The sequence below is a fragment of the Alligator mississippiensis genome, chromosome 6 (assembly GCF_030867095.1).
Source record: "Alligator mississippiensis isolate rAllMis1 chromosome 6, rAllMis1, whole genome shotgun sequence".
NCBI classification, from domain to species: Eukaryota; Metazoa; Chordata; order Crocodylia; family Alligatoridae; genus Alligator; species Alligator mississippiensis.
Window position 1 is genome coordinate 23,713,672 of NC_081829.1, and position 18,713 is coordinate 23,732,384.

The window sequence follows — 18,713 nt, forward strand, 5'->3', positions numbered from 1 at the left end:
CGTGGATGTGCTGTGGCATGGGACGTGGGGTCCCACACCCTGCTTGGATCACAGGGCCCCACTAACCGTAAATCCACCACTGGCCCAAGCTAGGGTAGTGTAGTGCTCTACTTGGCTGTATGCCTAATGGCATCATCTGGTAGACTGACTTTTACATTCCCTGATAACATGAAGCAACACAAACTCTTATCACAATGTATAAGGAGTGAACGAGCAGGGGGAAAAAATAGGGAAGCTAGCAAGCAGTTTGATGGGAACAAGAGGAGGAAGAAGAAGAAGATGATCTGGTCACCAGACACCAGATCTAAATGGGGGAGTGCCTAAGATGCGAATCGGGCTTCCTCGTGGTGTCCCTATGGGAGCAGGCAAGATAACTGCAGGAGGAGGTGACAAGGCTCCAAAGCATCCTCTGCCATGAGGACTTCATCGATTAAATGCTAGAGGAGACATCAAGGACTGTGGAGGAAGGACTACCAGAGATGGTGCTGGAAAAGGAAGAGGACATGGACTCCCAGGAAGTTGGAAGCCTGTGACCTCTGGCAGCAAGCTGAAATCTTCATCTCCACCTGGAGTACTTTGCCTGCAAAACAGATAGAAAGACCTAGCAACACAGTAGGAGGAGCACGTTCCATTGGTGGAGGAGGCCACACCAGGCAGCCCCAAGGTTGGGAGGTTTGAGACCACTGCCACCAAGAGGAAGCAATGGATGGTGGTAGATGGAGACTCCCTTCTACAGATGATGGAGGTCTGTGGACAATCCATCTGCTGGCCTGACCTGTTGTCTTGGGAGGTCTGCTGGTTGCCCAGAGACCAGATCTGAGATGTCATGGAGGAATTACTGAGACTCATCTGGCCCTCTGACTGCTACCCCATGCTGCTCATCCATGTGGGCACCAATGATACTGTCAGGGATGACCCTGAACAGATCAGAAGTGACTACAGGGCTCTGGATGTAAGGGTGAAGTAGACAGAGTCTCAGGTGGTATTCTCCTCAATCCTTCCAGTCAAGGGGAAGGACCCAGATAGGAGCAGATGCATCCTGCAGATCAATGCTTGGCTATGCAGATGTTGTCACTAGCAGGACTCTGGCTTTTTCAAGCACAGGATGTTTGTTCCATGAAGGATTGCTAGAAAGAAACTGGGATCCACCTGACAAAGAGAGAGAACAGCATCTTCGCAGACAGGATCACTATCTGTAAGGAAGGCTTTAAATTAGTTTTGCCAGGGGATGGAGACCAAAACCCTGAGGTAAGTGACCTAGAAGAAGCACATCATAGGCCCTGGTTCTCATGGGGGACTTCAGTCACCCTGACATCTGCTGGGAGGGTAATACAGCAGTATGCAGGCAATCCAGGAAGTTTTTGGAGAGTGTTGAGGATAACTTCCTGGTGCAAGTCTTGGAGAGGCCAACTAGGGGCCATGCTCTTCTTGACCTGCTGCTCACAAACAGGGAAAAATTGGTGGAGATGTAGAAGTGACTGAGTTCAGGATCCTGAGGAAAGGAAGGAAGGAGAACAGCAGAGGAGAACAGTAAGGATCCTGGACTTCAGAAAAGCAGAGTCTGACTCTCTCAGGGAACTAATGGGCAGGATCCCCTGGGACACCAATGTGAAGGCGAAAGGAGTCCAGGAGAGCTGGTTGTATTTTAAATAAACCTTACTGAGGGCACAGGAATGAACCACCCCAATGCACAGAAAGTCTGCTAAGTGTGGCAGAAGACCAGCTTGGCTTAGCAGGAAACTCTTTGGTGAGCTAAAATGCAAAAAGGAAGAATACAAGAACTGGGAACTTGGACAAACAACTAAGGAGGAACATCAGAGTATTGCTCTGGCATGCAGGGATTGAATCAGAAAGGGCAAAGCATAAATGGAGTTACAGCTAGCAAGGGACATGAAGGATAACAAGAGAGGTGAGTATATCCAAGAGAGGATAACAAGAGAGGCGCGAAGAGAGGATAACAAGAGAGGTGCGAAGAAGGGTAATGGCGTACTTGGCTGCATTACTAGGAGCGTTGCCAGCAGATTGAGGAAAGTGATTTTTCCCCTGTATTCGGTACTGGTGAGACCACATCTGGAGTATTGTGTCCAGTTTTGAGCCCCCCACTACAGAAAGGATGTGGACAAATTGTAAAGAATGCAGCAGAGGGCAACAAAAATGGTAAGGGGTCTGAGGCACACAACTTAATGAGAAGAGGTTGAGGGAACCGGGCTTATTTAGTCTAGAGAAGAGGAGACTGACGGGGGATTTAATAACAGCCTTCCACTACCTGAAGGGTGGTTCCAAAGAAGATGGAGCTAAACTGTTCTCAGTGGTGGCAGATAACAGAACAAGGAACAAGGGTCTCAAGTTGCAGCCAGGGAAGTTTAAGTTAGATATTAGGATGAACTTTCTCATCAGGAGGTTTATAAAACATTGAAATAGGTTGCCCAGACAGGTTGTGGAATCTCCATGCTTGGAGGTTTTTAATACCTGGCCAGACAAAGCATTGGCTGGAATTATCTAGTTGGGGATGGTCCTGCTTTGAGCAGGGGGTTGGACTAGGAGACCTCTTGAACCAGAAGCCTAATTTTCTATGATTCTATGATTTTAGGATGATAGTATTGATCAAGTATTAAAAGCAGCTAACAGAGACACTGTTCTAAGAAAAAATATACTGCAGCTCTGCTTATTGCAATTATTACTTAATTTCTTGGGTGAGAAAGATCTCCATGGCCTTGTCCTGCTAAAGGGAATGGTGAGTTTGCTGCACCTTAGCATTATTACCACTTTACCCTGGTCTCCAAAACATTCAGATGCCAGTTGCACAGTCACATGGGAAAGAAACAGCTACCTTCAGTAACAACTCAGCTCCTGTATGACTAATGCAATGAGCAATATTCATTCTGTGTTTAGTTTATTCGTAATTCCCTCCTAGGAAATATTTACTTTTCCCTACTCTTCCCCTCCTCAATAATACCCATTCTTTTACTTGCTGTCTCTGAAATGACATTGAAAATATGGCAGGCATGTAAAGCCACTTTACATTTTATATGTATTTGCTCTGAATACCCTTTAGATAATCAGATGCTTTTCTAGCTCTTGAGCCCAGTTATAAACTCCAGGTTCTACTCCTTAATGATAAGGATCTCATTCATTACAATGTATGGAGAAAGGCAGAAAGATTACTGATGCTATTTAACAGGCAGTCAGGCTTCTCACATTAAGACAAAAGCATACAGCAAAAATTACAAAGCAATTTTCATAGATATGAGTTAAAGGGAACTGTCCTTCCCACAGCAGCAGCAAAATAGCTAGGCAGCTCTGCCAGTCAGAGAAGAATCATTAAAGATTCTACACGCAACATGACTGGCTGTGTTCCACTTCTGCAATATTGATATTAGCCATATGGAAAGGAAAATTTTCCTCAGGGCATCCTACTGAAGTCAACAGGTCAAATTTAGAGGCAGCATATGGTATCATGTATGTTAGGCCTGTCTAGACTCAGCTCCTTTAGACTCACTTACCCCAAGCATAGGGAGATAAAATAAGTGTACTTGGCCCACCAAGAAACAGCAGGAGGGTAAAAGATAGTTTACATTTAATAATAGGATGATTCCTCATCTCTTTTTGTTATGTTCTTCTCTTTTGGAAAAGTCACAGTCAAATGACAGCTGATGTGTAAGGAGGCTGGATATGGAAATGAGCTGAAGCTAAAAAGAGTGACAGACAGGCCTGTCCCTAGGGGGGCAAATTGGGGTGACTGCGCCAGGCCCCGCAGAGCCAGGCTGACTTCACATCCAGCTGCTCGCTACACCCCACTTCCCCACCACATCTGTGCCCCGCACAGGCTGATTTGCCCCGGGCTGCTCATCCTGCTATGGTCATCTCTGGTGGCTGAGAAAGCAAAGGGCTAGAAGAAAGTGTAAATTACATCAGTTTGTGCTCCAGACTTGTTTGCTTCATTCTCTTTTCTTGTATAATCATGGGGGGGGGTGTTTCCACCATGAGAAAAAAAAATAACTCCCAGGAAATGATTGGCAGTGGGAACACTGAGACACGAACCAAAGCAGATTCTCTGTGGGAGCAAACCATCTGGGAAGAGTTTGAATGTCAGCTTTTCTCAGTGAGCCAGAGGGGAGAGAATGTACTGTCTAGGTGTAATCAGGAGCATTCTTCCTTTGAGTTTCCACAAGGGATCCCAGGATTTGCAGGCTTTGCTCGCTGATCAACGCTCCATGCAGGATGCTGTTTTCTAGAAAAATCCAACTTTTCATTTCGCTGTAGGAACCAGGCTATAATCTCTTTACTCATCTGATTACACAAGTAACTCTGTGCACTACTCCTGGGGTAAGATACAAGTCAGCATGACGAAACATACTGTAATCTGGTTATGAATGACGTGAGCGCACACCTCAGTTTGGTGCTGGGCTGTTTCTTTTTCAGGTCATCAAGCACTTGCCCCAAAAGCATACCATTTTCACTCTTGTATAAGATTTATTGCCCAATTTATTTCTGAGCTGGGCAGAGTCTTGGGTCCACGCCTGATCCTAGTGAAGCTAGTTTGGAGCTTCCTTCTGATTAAAGGGAAAAAGCATGGCCCACTATGATTTGTCTTTGGAGCTTGGGTGTGTGTCTGGTGACATGAAGCACTAACGCTGGTAAAACTTCCAGTTTTCAGGATATAAAATAAGCACAAAGACGGACCCCAACTGTAGTAGAGGAGAAGATAGGGCCAAAGATGTCCAATCTCTGTGATAGTACTGGCAGACCCATGCAGAGGTGAATCCTATTCCTTTGTGGGTACTAGGATGAATGCAGCTGTCATCTTCCTATGAGCCCTGTGGGCTTGGGAAAGAAAGGAATTCAGAAGGAACTCTTTTTCTCTCTATACTGTAGCTGTACTGGAGGATAGGAGGGCATTGGCACTGTGTCTATATTTTAAAAGAGCTTGTGGGGCAAGCTAAGGAAATACGGGTCAGTACATTTTTTCCTAGCAAACTGGTAGAACCATAATTAATGCCTAATATGAAAATGCCTAAATGATTATGATAGGATTTATTTACCACACTTCCTGCAAGTGAAAATTATATCTTACTAATCTCTTAGAAAGTTGACAATGCATCAGTAAACTTGTGGAAAAAGTGGTTGACATTTGTACTTCCAAAATGATTCTAACAATGTCCATCACAAAAGGCTAATAAAGAAACAAGTCATCATAGGGTGAGGGGCAAACTGGCCACGAAAGAAAAAACAAACAGGAGGACTAAATCAATTGTCCCAAGACTTTATTTTCAGAAAGTTCAAACTTTCCAGAGGTGTCTCATGTCCTTCTAAAACCTCAATTTTAGCTACTCAAGCTTCTGAAAACTAGGAAAAAAGAGGAGATAATGGAAACATAGCCGTGAGAAAACTAGAAAATGCAGAATTACATTATATACCAGCCTCATAATGCAATCTTAATTCTACCTGTCCCAGAGATGACAATAGCTACCAGGAGTGACTCAGTATGGAGAGAGCTGGGCAGAGGGTACAACAGAGTGCAGAAGCTGACATGGAGTGTGTAGAATATGCTTTAAGGGACGGACAAAGTGACTTCACGTTAAAAGGGGGCTTGAGCTGCAAAGTTCAGATCTGAAGCCAGATGTCCCCGCACTCATGAATATCCAGAGCTGGGTTTCAGTCCAGACCTATTCTTACACAAACATTTCCAAGTAGCTCATGTTTCCATTAGAAAACAGCAGGTAAAACCAGTGGCTCAGGAATGCAGCCCAAACCCCAGTCAAGGCTGACTGCAAGTACACTTGTGGTTCTGGCAAACATTGCACACAACTAGTCTTAGCCACAATGTCCTAATCTAATTTCATCTTGCCTCTTCCTAGCCTCCCCTCCTGTACAGCAAGATGCAAGAGTGCTGTTCCCTTCCTCCTCTGAATTGCTATGCATTGAAAAATAGCTGCTATGTTTCATTTAAAGGAGACAATATTTCAGTGACTGGGAGAAGTGATACCTGAATACCTGCATATTTCAAAGTACCTTAGAATCCTTATTATAACAGCATGTAAGTGTCCCAGAACTGTCAATCCCAAGTAGCAAAACATTATGAGCAAGACCCCCAAAATCAAATTAACATAAAAATATGGTTCTCCATATTTGCCTTCTGGCTTTTGGTCACATTTGGAACATATTTCAAGCTGTTCTCTACAACCAGGAGGAAACTGATTTTTTTTCTTTTTTTTTTTTTTTTAAAGGAAAGCTAAGATGCTTCTATATTCACATGACCCCTATATTCACGTGGCCTTATGAAAAAAATGTTAAAAGAGTTGCCACAAAATCATGAGAGATGGCATGCTGGTTTGAAGGCACATCAATATATTACACAGAGGTGAAACATCAGTATATTCAATATAATGTGACATCATCATATTGTATAATTAACATATATACTCTTTCACCAAAACAGAATCAGATTGATTTTGTTACACTAATTGGCCTGGAATGGGTCTAAAATGTTACCAGATCAGAACAGTAGGATTTTACACCCACCTCTCCCTACTATAAATGACATCCAAATGTGGGATGACAGAATCTGCCCCCCAGTGTTACTGGAGGCTTTGCCTGTGTGTGTTCTGATGTTCCTTCCTCTCTGTGCATCTTGTGTAAGCTAAAAAATACATACCGTAGTCCTTTGCAGGCACTGATGCTGGCCACTGAATCACTGTAACCCTGAACATGCCCATGATAAAAGCAGTGATCCTGCACCAGAGGAAACAGAAGTTAAAAGTCAATCTGCAATATACTGGGTACTTCTACACGTGCGTATTTACTGCACAGTAACTAAAATTACTGCACAACACGGGCATCCGTCAACATGCACACGCCTGTACTGCACAGTAAATATGGTAACTTACACCGACTTGAGCATAAAGTTGATATCTGCATCATGCAGGTATCAAATGAATGCCCGATTAATTACTGTGCAGTAATGCACATGTAGATGCCTTACTGCACAGCAACACTGTGTGTGTGGACTGACTTGGGACTAAAGTTAGTCCCAAGTCACTCCACACACAGCATTAATGCACTTTAACACATGCATGTGTAGATGCTGGCCTAGTCCCACTTACTGCACAGTAGCTTACTGCACAGTCAATTTAAGCTGACGTGAATGCACATTTATACATGCCCACTGTGGATAATTGGGAGGAAAAAATTCACTAAAAGCAAAATTCTGTTTCACCTTATGGAATAGGACTGGCTCAGCTTAAGACAAGCGAAAGCACAGGAGTGATTTTATTGTCCCCTTTGGGTGTGTAAATTCAATCATTATAACTATAGGATTGCCCTCTGGAGACATGCAGATGACTCCCTATTCTTATAATGAGGGCAAGGGAGAAAGGTAGGGAACAAAAAACATTAATGGATAGCAAACTCCCCCCACAGTGAGTCAGGCTGGGTATAAAAGGCCATCTAGGGGCAGCATGGATAGTGTGCAGAATAAGGAAGGTTGAGGGGGCAGAGCTTGCCTGGAGACAGAAGAGATATTCACCAGAAGAAGCTACCGGACAAGTAAAGGCCATTTGAGAAGAGCAGTGGTAAACCCCCAGAACTGGGTGAGCTGAGGTGGGGAAAGCCATACAGGGGACAGCAGGGCTGACCTCTCACCTGGGATAAAAGAGAAGGCCTATCTGGGGATATGAGGATCCTACAGAAGAGTAGGAATGAGGGTAGAAGGTCAGGCAGGCACAGCAAGAGAGGCTCCAAAAGCAAGCTGGGCTAAAGACCATCCAGGGACACAGCAGCATCCTACAGATATCTTGCAAGGATATCGCTCAGAGCAGAATGGGCAGTTCAGGTGCTCTGAAAAGAAGCTAGGCTTGGATGGCACAGGGTAGGTGAAATCAAGGTTTCTTTCTAACTGTTGCTGCACAGGGAAGTTAGGATCAAGGTTTTGCTGGGAGCTAGATAAGTTTTGTGAGGTGAAATGTTGTAAGGGCAGGAGTCCCTGCTTACAACTCCACGCTGGGCACCTGCAAAGCTGCTGACAGAGAAAAAAGAACTCATTTAACTGTGCTCCCTGTGACCACACTGTGCATCCTGCGTAGCTTCCCACAAAGGGAGAGAGGATGGCCCAGAATGGAAATCACTGTAGTGCCCTCCCCACAAAACTCAGCTGTCTTTGAGGGGTAGCCTGAGCCTATGCTGGCCTGTCTCCCAATTGGTCACAGGGAACCAATTCACGCTCTGACCATGAAGCAAAACCTACTGCTGAGAAGTCAGAGTGGGTGTCAAGAAAGTGGGGACTGTTCCTGGGTCTTACAGTGTGACCATGGGATCTCTGAGCCTCAGTCTCTATAGATGAAAGATGGGATGATAACTTGTCTGGCTTTCCTTTCTGGGATGGTGGAAGGCTTTGTTCTCTGGTGTTTTGTGGTACCCAGAAGGAAGATGCCAGAGAAAGGCAAAGCAGTGCTGTGCCCCAGATCAGCCAGGAGTCAAATGGGTTCAATACAGAAGTTGCTGAGGGAAGTTTTGTTAAGACAGTGCTGTGCAGGAGGTCATGCTGCATCATAAGGGTCCCTTCTGGTCTTATAGTCTATTGCAGGGGCTGTCAACCAGGGGTACGTGTACCCCCAGGGGTACTTGGTAAGGCCTTAGGGGGTACACATGGGCAGATGGGGACGGAGCACTACCACCCACCACCCCACACCGCCACCACCCAGGAGCAGGGCCAGGGGGGCCAGGGCAGCTGCACCCCTGTGCGGGCCACACAGGCACCGCCTGGCTGGCCAGATGCAGGAAGAACCTCATATGTGCCCCTGCTCCACTTTCGGTCATGAGCCCCTCCCACCCGCCTCTGCGTTTGGCAACTGGGGGTACACTTATTTTAAAAGGTTGAAAACCCCTGGTCTATTGCAAGGCTGCTCAACTTCTTGGCGGCAGGGAGCCATGTGGCACCTGGGCAGCAGACTGCCCAGCCACAAGCAGCAAGGCCCACCTTGTGTGCAGTGTGGGCAGACCATCCCCATGCCTGCCATGTAGGCAGCACAGGCAACCCAGCTCCCACTTACCACATGGACAGCCCAGCCCCTTTCCCAGCTGCACGCAGAGCATGGATAGCTTGGCTCTCCTCCCTTAAGCATGAGCAACCTGGCTCCTTTCACGGCCACCTACACAATGCAGGCAGCCTAACCCTCTCCCACTGTGCAGGCAGTCTGCACATGGCTGGAGAAAGGATGATGGAGATGAAGGTGAGTGTCTTTTTTCTCAGTCATGTCATGAATAACTCCATTTACCTTGACAGCTGCTCTGTTCACAGAACCCTCACCTGTCTTCCAGAGCTATGGGAAAGGGGACACGGGACACAAGGACATGGATATGGGCATTCTCAGCTCCAGTCCTGACCCACATCTCAGTATCTCAGGCACCAATCATCCTAAAAAAAAGCCTTTTACTTTGCTTGTGGAAAATACTGGAAGACACACTGCAAGGTCTAGAGATCTGGCCTAAGACATCCTCAACTTCAGCATAACCTTCAGCTCTCCCGTCATGCACAAGCCACATTGCATCAACTAGCATAGTGCTGGGATCCATACCTGGGTGTCCGGCTTCTCAGTGACTTCTGTACCATTTTCTAAATAATAGGTTTCAGTGTAGTGCTCTCCAAGCAGTTCCCTGTAAAAGAGGAATGGATGTTAGCAATGAAGGCTGACAGTGTAAATCTCTAGCTGAACAGTATACTCTAGAGAGAAAACCAGATGGTATGAGAAGACCCTGCAATCCAGCCAAATCCTGCTAATTTGGGAGCCCTGACACTGAAGCTCATTACACTATTTTTATAAGCAAGTTATCATGATTAGTACCACAACACTGCAGGAACTCCTACTGGAAAATCCCCACACCACAGGTTTGCCATAAGTTGGAATGTGACCTTTTCTTCTGTGGAGCTTACAAAGAAGAAGCTATTATTGCCACAGAACAGGAACTGCTTTTTATTTTCTGTCTGATAGATAGTTGATAAGCAAGTAACCTGAGTCAGTGTTCGGAGGCGATTCAGTGTCATACAGTCACCCCCATTTACTGCTAAAGGGGCTACAAGAAGACAAGTTCCCCTAAATGGAGCAGTAGGGAACTCAGCAACAGGTGGGCAGAGCTAACTTCTCCAAACAAAATGCTGGAGGAGAAACAATCAAAAACAGATTCATGAATCACAAATTATTCTTCCCCTGCTATCAGTCTGCAGATTTGTACATGACATGTATTTCCCTGCTTATGAGTTCTCTGCCATAAAGTTACAGTGGGAGGAGACTGAACTTCCCCCTTTCCATCAACAGTGGGAGTGGGCATCAGGATGTGAACAGGGATCAGGGATGAGTAGCTAAGAGCTGAGTTCCAAGAGAAGCAGTAATGCTGCTGTGGAAATGGTAATAAACTCTGAATCGGATATCAGACACTGATAAGCACAAAACACAAATACAGACAGACAAGGGGATTGGGTGTGAGGCTAAATTAGGTTGAGGTCAGGTTTGGGTTCTGAAATTTCATGAGGTATCTCTGAACCAGAATAATCTCCTTTTTGTTTTGGATTGGACCCAAGCCATTAGGAAAGCAGGTTTCAATTCAAGGATCAAAGGGTTCATCTAGAGGTCCCAGATAGTCTACTGTTCTAGCCCCTTAAACTCCGTAAAGTTTCTCCTCTGAACTAAACAATGTGGCTTAGAAAAGAAGCCAGACTTAAAACTAGGCTAAAAATGATTTAATTAGGAAACTCTCCAAGCCATACTCACACCACTATACACTTACTTATTCTTTTCCAGATGAAGAACATAATCCTTCCCTTCGGCTCGGATGCCATAGACAATATGGTTCGGATATGTACTCTGCAGGAAGTAAAACAAGACAATCCTGTGATCATTAGACCAATAAAATGTAACATGGATAGGGGCATATTCGATTCCACCTGCTAGGTATCTAAGTGGACTTAAGACACCTAAATGTAATTCTGTTCCACCATGTTCAAGTCCTGAAAATACATTAATGCATTTACTTTTGTAATATGCTTATCATTTTACCATTAAGAGTGAATCACAAAAAGCAGCAAGGAAGAGGAAACACCGTCCATCTTTTGCATGAACTATTTTTCAGGGACTAGAGAAGGGTGGAAAAGAATCACACTTTAGCGCCTCATGCACCTAATAGGTAGACAAAGTTTTCTATCCTCCATGAGAGGTAAACTTGCCTGAGATGCTCAGGGCATATCCAAACCGCAGTCAGAGATGTAGGAATATTTATGGTAGCTTTAATCTAGCAAACCTGAGTAACAATAGTAGTAAAGATGTAATGGCACAGATTTCAGTCCAGACTAGATAAGTATAGCAGGAATGACATTTCTGTAAGTACATCTTCACTATTATTAGTAGTTCCAGAAAGATTATTGCAAGCTGGATGCAATATTGACTGTGCTGCAATCACATTCCCTTCAGTAGCATAGGCATATGCTCCATGGCTACCTACAAAATTCACATTTACACTACTCCATTCACTATTCTGCTAGTCACAAGTGGGTCTTGTTGAAATATATTATAGACACACCATACTTCAAAGGTGTTGTGCACTGGCAACTCCTACTGATCTGAAAGGGTGTGTGTGTTCTCAGCACTTCTGGAAGCAAACCATTCATGCTTACTACACAGGTAACTGTCAAAGACAGGTGGAAATCAACAGCCAGGTATACCAGAAAATAAATAAATCTGCTGCTCAATACTGAAAATCTCCAGAACACCTTGAAATAAAGAAAAGGGAGCTGACAATTAAACTGCGGTTCAGTTAAGGCTCAGCTTTCATATTTGGCACAAGGCCAAAGCTAGCATACAAGGAAGCAACTTCTCATTTCTTATCACGGACGTAAAAAGCTCCTTTTTTGGCATTTAATTCAAGAGAAACAAAACTGAAAAACCACAGAATTTTCCAGTAGCTTCTTTTAACTGCCTCACTTATGCAGATATGAAGACCTCTTTATCTTTGACTGATCCAATACACAGAATCATCCTTTGAAAATAAAATTATCTTCTTGTCGGTTACCAAGCCTAGATTGTGCAGGAAGTAATTAATACTGAAGCCATTTGGTCTAAGGAAATAAATTTATCTTTTAGAGTCATATTGAACCCTACATGCTCCTGTAATCATGAAAATATAAAACCTTTTTATTTAAATAGATTGTCACTTCTATGGAATCTTCCAAAGGCATGTGCATGGATGTCCATGAATAGGTGGTTATGGAGTGTGAGTGCTTGTGCTTGTGTGAGGTCTGTGTGTGTATGTGTAGGAGGTATCTTTCTGTGCCTGTGTTGTGCACACATATGCTGAGCAAAAAGAGGCAGATAATAGGCAATTTGGCCACGTGAATGAATATTGGGCCATATGTGCTCCTTGCGATGGAAAGAGACTGGAAAGCAGTACTCTGTAGCCATCTGAGAATGAAAGAAGTACTCTCTGGCCATCTAAGATTGCCCGCTAGCCAGTGCAAGGAGCATGGCAGGGCACCGAATATACTAGAGCTTGTTACCCAAATGAGCTGTGGTCCAGCAATCTTTCTCTACCCCACAATACTTTGAAGACTATCATCAGGTGGTGGGGCTTATAGTATCTTAAGATCTTAATAGGGAGAGGATATGTGTCAAAGGGTTAAAGTGAGGACTAGGAATTATGACTCGTCTGCATTATTTCTCTCCTCTTACCAATGACTTATTGTTTGACACTGAGAAAGCCACTACCACTCAGGGCTTCAATTTCCCCATGTGTAAAATGAGTACAATGCCCCCTACATGAAGCAAGATGTTCAGCTGCTTTTGTGAAATGCTTTGAAAACTTCAGCAGAGCAATATCATATGCTTGTAGACCTCTCTCTGGGACCAATAGCAGCCAGATAGGTAAAAGGCTCATGAAAGAATCACCGCCAAAGGCTCTTGCCTGCTCTTCCTGGATGAAAGCCACAGTTTCAGGAAATGGGGAGGTAAACTCCCCAGGCCCTATGTACCAGGACGCAGGGTAAATAGCCCTCAGTTCGCTGGGGTTTGCTCTCATTGAGGGAAGTTGATCTCTTCAGTTGGAGTGATACTATTAATTACTATATACAAGTATGAAGTCTCACCAAAGAAAACACTGTGGAGCTGAAATTAGACTGCAATTGGAAAGTCTTTCAGGGCATCTATATAGATGCTACTGGGTGGAGGGGGGGGGTGGGCATTTTAATTAGAGAGGCTCTGATTGCCACTCTAATTAAAGCTCCCACAGCGTCCCACGCTTCAAACTTGCAGCAGAGACGCTTTAATTAAAGCTGGTTCAAGAGCTTTAAAGTGCCCCTGCTGCCATGTTAAAGAGCAGGAACACTGAATACACAGGATGCAGAGGCTGCTGGTTAGCACGCTCCAGCAGACTCGCAGCAAATCTGGGAGGTCTAGTCGGAGCAGAGGTCTGTCACGTGAATAGGTGCCATTTATGCCACAGAGATCCAACTGGGACAGCGAGAGATTTTCCTTGCAAGTCAACTGTTCTAAATTTCACTGTTTTGTGTTTTTAATTTGAGGTCATTCTGGGAATGAAAAATCTATTTCCAAATAAAAAAACTGCCTCTTTGCCTTCTGAGTCTCCTGGTAGCCACCTGAGTGGCCTCTGACTGCAGCCCTTAAAACTCCAAAGGTCTTCAGAAAGTGTTTCTCTTACATACTGTCACCTGAACAAACACTCTGGCTAAGCAGGAGATGCAAGAAACTGTCTACAGAACTTGATGATGAATTCTTCAGAGATGAACAGCATCCCCATACAAGATTATGGTCTCTTTTAGTGTCTGCCAACAAAATGAATCTTTGTTATTGTTGGCAACTTTTCCAAGCCAGTAAACAATCCTTGAGAAATGCAGATCTGCAGAAAAGCCACAGAAGTCACTTGAGGCAGACCAGGGTAGCAAGTCAGACAGAAAAAGAAGAGTAATTGTTTGGTGGAGGAATTGTGAAAAATGCAGAGCAGCTGAAAAGACCCAATAAAGCTTCCCTAAGCACCTCTTGGGGTGGGGTGACTCAGTTTGACTCAGTCAAACTCCCACTGACTATGGCAGTGATTAGAGTTGAGACATAATCCCAGGACTTGTCCTGAAGTTAGAAAAAAGAAATTCTGCCCAGAGAGCAAACTGAAAAAGGAGAGGTTCATTTCCCTGGGCTGGAATCTCCTGTTTCCCCTATGCAAATTAGCAGAGACCCTACAGATGACCCCAGAAGTCACTAGTTACCCTACATCAGGGTGAACACAGGGAAAACCAGACCTAAACAGCTACAAAGAGATTCAATGATCCGGGGAAGCACGGTGGGCTCCACTCTGCCCTAGTAGGGGTGCATATTGGATGCAGTGACTCATTTCTCTACCTGCTGTGAAAGGGTATGTAGAGCTCCATAGAACACAAGGGCTACTCTGCCTAGAGCCAGTACATCCGGGAGCCAAAGTGAGGGAGTTTATGCCAACCAGCTAACTGCACTTGCTCCTCTACTGACACCCCGTTGTTACTCACTACCATGCCACTGTTTGCTCTAAGGGATTTCTCTGATATTGCTCTACCCTGTACCCTATTCTAAACCTGCTCCTTATAACCAATAAAGTTCTCCTCTGTACCTAGCATGGGAGCCTTATTGCGAGAAGGTATAAATTATGCCTTGGGGTCCCCTTGGTTCAGCTGACTAAGGGAAACCACTATTTGTGCTTCAGACTGAGGGAAGCACCCCAAGTTCTTGCAGTGGGTCAAGTACCCTCAAAGACGACTAGGCCTGTGTTTCCCAAGGGGTACAGGGCCAGGATCAGTCCAGACCCTGGGTGGTGGCGGCGTTACCCCCAGGCTTGCGGGTGTGCTCCAGGAAGGGGGTCAGCCGGATGTGAGGTGCCCCCAAGGAGGCACTTGGAGCCTGGAAGGTGGTCGGGTGCAGTGAGGTGGGTGGCTCAATGCAGGAGCACCCCCTAGTGGCCTGCCACATGCTAAACTCATGTATGCAGGCCATACCTATGCCACCCCAATCCATCATCTCTCCTGCTGCATATGCATGTTACATAGATGTAACAAAAGGATGATGCATTTGTAGATGTGCTCCCTCTTCGTTGGGATGAATATGAAAACAAAGAAGGAAAGACAGCAAATTGTTCAATACAAATGGCACAGATGGTACCTCTAAATAGCCTTCTGAATGTTTACCTCATGATGAGTTTAGGTTTCTGGAGCAAAGAGAACAGATGCCTTCAGGGAGTATTTTTGAAACTATTTAATCAGAAAGGGTTTGAATCACATATGAACATGTTGTACCAAGAGTTTACTAGGAAATTTAGGTTTAAAAAAATTACATGAAATCTAGCCCTTCTTAAGTGTTTTGTGTTTTTAAATGTCTTAAGATATTAAAAATCTTTAAAATTCATTGAAGAGGCTGCCACTAAGATTAACATGACAAATCTAGTATTGATAGTTGCATACATTAAAAAACCATGAGTTAAACCTGCAAAATCATCAGATTGGCTTAAAAATCAAGACACTTTAAAATAGTAGAATGTAGGCTCTTTTCTTTGGGTGCCTTTAGCATTCATGCTTTCCCCTCCAATCACAAGAACTAAAAACTGACTTTTCTTAAATGAAAAGTGAAATTCCGACTTATGGATGGCTGATGCCTGGAAGTGTGTATTTAAGGGGAAAAAAACCCACATGTGAGACCTGTGCTAAATCATGAAAGATGGTAACATATTGCTGATCAGTTCTGAAAAAGTATGCAACATCCTCATTACCCCGTAAACAAATTATTCTGGCACTGGTAATTATAATCCACTAGCAATTCTAATCTTGTTCCTAAGTATTTCAAGAAAGCTGCTCTGAATTGGTGTTTCAAGAGTTACATCGTTTGTGGTACAGACAATGCAAAAAGTTCACACGAGTTCTTGTGTCAGTCATCTAGCAAAACTCCTGCCATAAAAAGTCTCTGAGCTCAGCTTTGTGCCAACCAGGTTGCCTGCCAGCAGCTACTGAAAGAGAGAGGGCGAGAGAAAGAGATCTCCTCTCCTGAACTGATGTGCCTTCTCTGGGATTTATCTGCTGATTTAAACAGCTTTTGGAGCTCTATGTGGAAGAATGGATGTGTCTAAAGTGTAGGAATGGGAGTCAATTGACCTAGTTCCGTTCCTGGTTTTACCACACCCTTCCTGTTGCAAAGTGGAAGTCATAGCACACTACCCTATTTACTCATAGCCTTCAAGCCTAAAAGGAAACACTGCAATTATCTAATAGTGTACAACTCATCTGCCCTGGCAAGCCAGATAAGCTTCACAAAGCTGGTGCACAAGCTGAATCTGGAACACAAAGCTATGTCATCTGGCCTGCAGGGCTGGAATTGGGTAGCAGCAGCAATAACTGGTGCAGCTCCCAAAGCGGCAGAAGCTGTCGCCACTCCACCTATTACCAAATTTCCAGCCCTGAAGGCAACCCTACAGGCCAGATGATACAGCTTCTCCGGATCCAGGCTGCTGGGCACCTAGAATTTTTAGATAAAGTGTAGAACAGAGAGCTGCAATCGTTGATGCTATTATATTGTCATGCCACTATATTTCTGGACCTGTGGGGAGCCCTGTGGGTTAGATGATATGGCTCCATAGGCTAGATCCAAGAATAGTCATTCAGTTGCTGGCCACTCTGCAAGTCTGAGAAAGCTCATGATTTGTTAGGGCTAATCTGGGGTCTGGTACCAGGCTCCAACTGGATTGCCTCCTGAATCTGGGTTTAGAGTTCGCTGAATTAGAGACACTGATACTTACAAGTTGTGCAGAAAGGTCTCTCTTCCCCAAAGTTGTTGGCAGTTTACGAGGTATTATCCTTTCATATGTGTCCACATGGGCAAGCTTATCTTGGGGGTTTGCAAAGGCTCCTGTAAAAATATGCAAAGTCTCAGACCTTTCTGCAGAACACAACAGAAAGGCAAACACAGTACAGCTCATGTTTAATACCCCTAACATAGTTTAATCTTCCCAATGGAGTACGGGCAACACACTCATTTTGTAGCTCCATGCCCCTCTGTATTGCCGTCACTAATCATTGCTAGCTGGTGTTTTGTTGATTTCTGACAATAAACAGGAAAAAATGTAACATTTGCCGTGCCCTCTAGGTTCCAAAGGACAATGCTGAAACCAGAGCTGCAATGGCAGTTCCTTTGCCCTATACTGTGAGCAGCTGGGCCAAGTAAGAAAAGTAGCCAAATTTTCTTCTTAGCGGAGTATACATGTGATCATCAGAGAGATCTTATCATGTAAAGCAAATGGCACAGAACATGCTTGCTCAACATTGCAGCAGAAGCACATACAACAGCCTCTCCAGCACATACAACAGCTCCACCTATCCAGCATACACCAGCTGGTCTGTTCTTAGCATTGAAAGCTCTCAGGATTTTACCACAAGTCTTGTGGTCCTTACTGATTTTTCTTTTAAAAGCCTAATTTTCTGGTACCAGCTGCCTGCGGCTTAACCATGGGTTTTCTTCCAAGAAAGCTGAAAAATGTGGCTCAGAAACCAGCAGGCAAATACAATGCATTATCTTTTTTTTTAAATCTCTTGATTTTTAAGCTAAACTCATGAGTTTGGAGGTACTGACTCATCATTTTGGGATGCCTGGGGCTGGCAATATCATATACTATTTCATGGGATATTTTACATTTCAGATACAGGAGGCTGAATCACCAGGCTAAGCTCACTAGCATAGAGAAAGAGAAATCAAAATATAAGTACCCCTTTGTCTAAGCCGGGGAGGTCAAGGGATCTCAGAGTGACACACAGGCAGCATGTGGTGGAGACAGTGCAAAAAGTTCACAAAAAGTTTTTAACGGTGTCAGTCATCTAGCAAAGCTCCCACCACATACTGCCTGTGTGTCACTCTGGGACTCACCAGATGGCCCCTTGCACTGCACAGAGCTCCTGCTCCAGCTTGTGTCCCACTGTCAGAGCAGCCACCATGTGCAACAGCCCCAGAACAGTCACATACTACTCTGGAGCTATACTGCACGCAGCAGTGGCTCTGGGGCTGTGAAGTACAGCGCTGCAGTGGCCCCAGGACAGTGCAGCACAGACCAGCAATGGTAACTTCAGAGCCATGCAGCAGAGCCCTGCAGTGCAGCACAGCCCTGCTATACACTGCAGCCTCAGGGCAGCAGCAACTCCAGCCAGGCCATGCTGCAAGGCGGAGCTAGTCTGTGGGATCAGTCCAACCTGTGGACCAGTCCCATGCCACTCATCAGGTCCACAGGGATGGATGAGTTTGACACCCCTGGTCTAACCAGAGGTCCATTACAATGAGAGCCAGGTAACTAAAGATTAAGAAGTCATCTCTACAAACTGCTGTTTGTAGTTCAGTATAGTTCATCATCTACTTGTGCTCAAAGCTTCACACCCTACACTAGAAATGGGTGAGTATCCTCTTTTTTCTCTGTCCCATTTTGCAAAGTAACATTATACAAAGTCACTCATGGCAAAACTAAATTTTTAACAGTACAACCAAGACTCAGCCCTGCTACCTTTCAAAGTGAATACACCAGGTCTATGTGCATAGCAAGTCTGATTTCACTTACTCTATCACATTTCCCTATCATAGCCAGGAATAGAAGCTTAGAATCATGACTACCACCAGCCTGCTGCTGCCTAGCAAAAAGCTGTATAATTCACAGACATAGCATGT

At 44.6% G+C, this 18,713-nt stretch overlaps 1 protein-coding gene across 2 annotated transcripts in view; it reads right to left on the reverse strand.

Moving 5' to 3' along the window:
• Positions 1-18,713, reverse strand: part of ADAM8 (ADAM metallopeptidase domain 8) — a 70,629-nt gene that overhangs the window by 41,863 nt on the left and 10,053 nt on the right. For both annotated transcript variants that reach the window (XM_059729700.1, XM_059729699.1), the window contains exons 2-5: positions 16,807-16,916; positions 10,780-10,856; positions 9,573-9,651; positions 6,656-6,732 (exon numbers count right to left, since the gene is read on the reverse strand). In XM_059729700.1, coding sequence (XP_059585683.1) covers positions 6,656-6,732; positions 9,573-9,651; positions 10,780-10,856; positions 16,807-16,916 — 343 coding nt within the window. The remainder of the gene's footprint in view (positions 1-6,655; positions 6,733-9,572; positions 9,652-10,779; positions 10,857-16,806; positions 16,917-18,713) is intronic.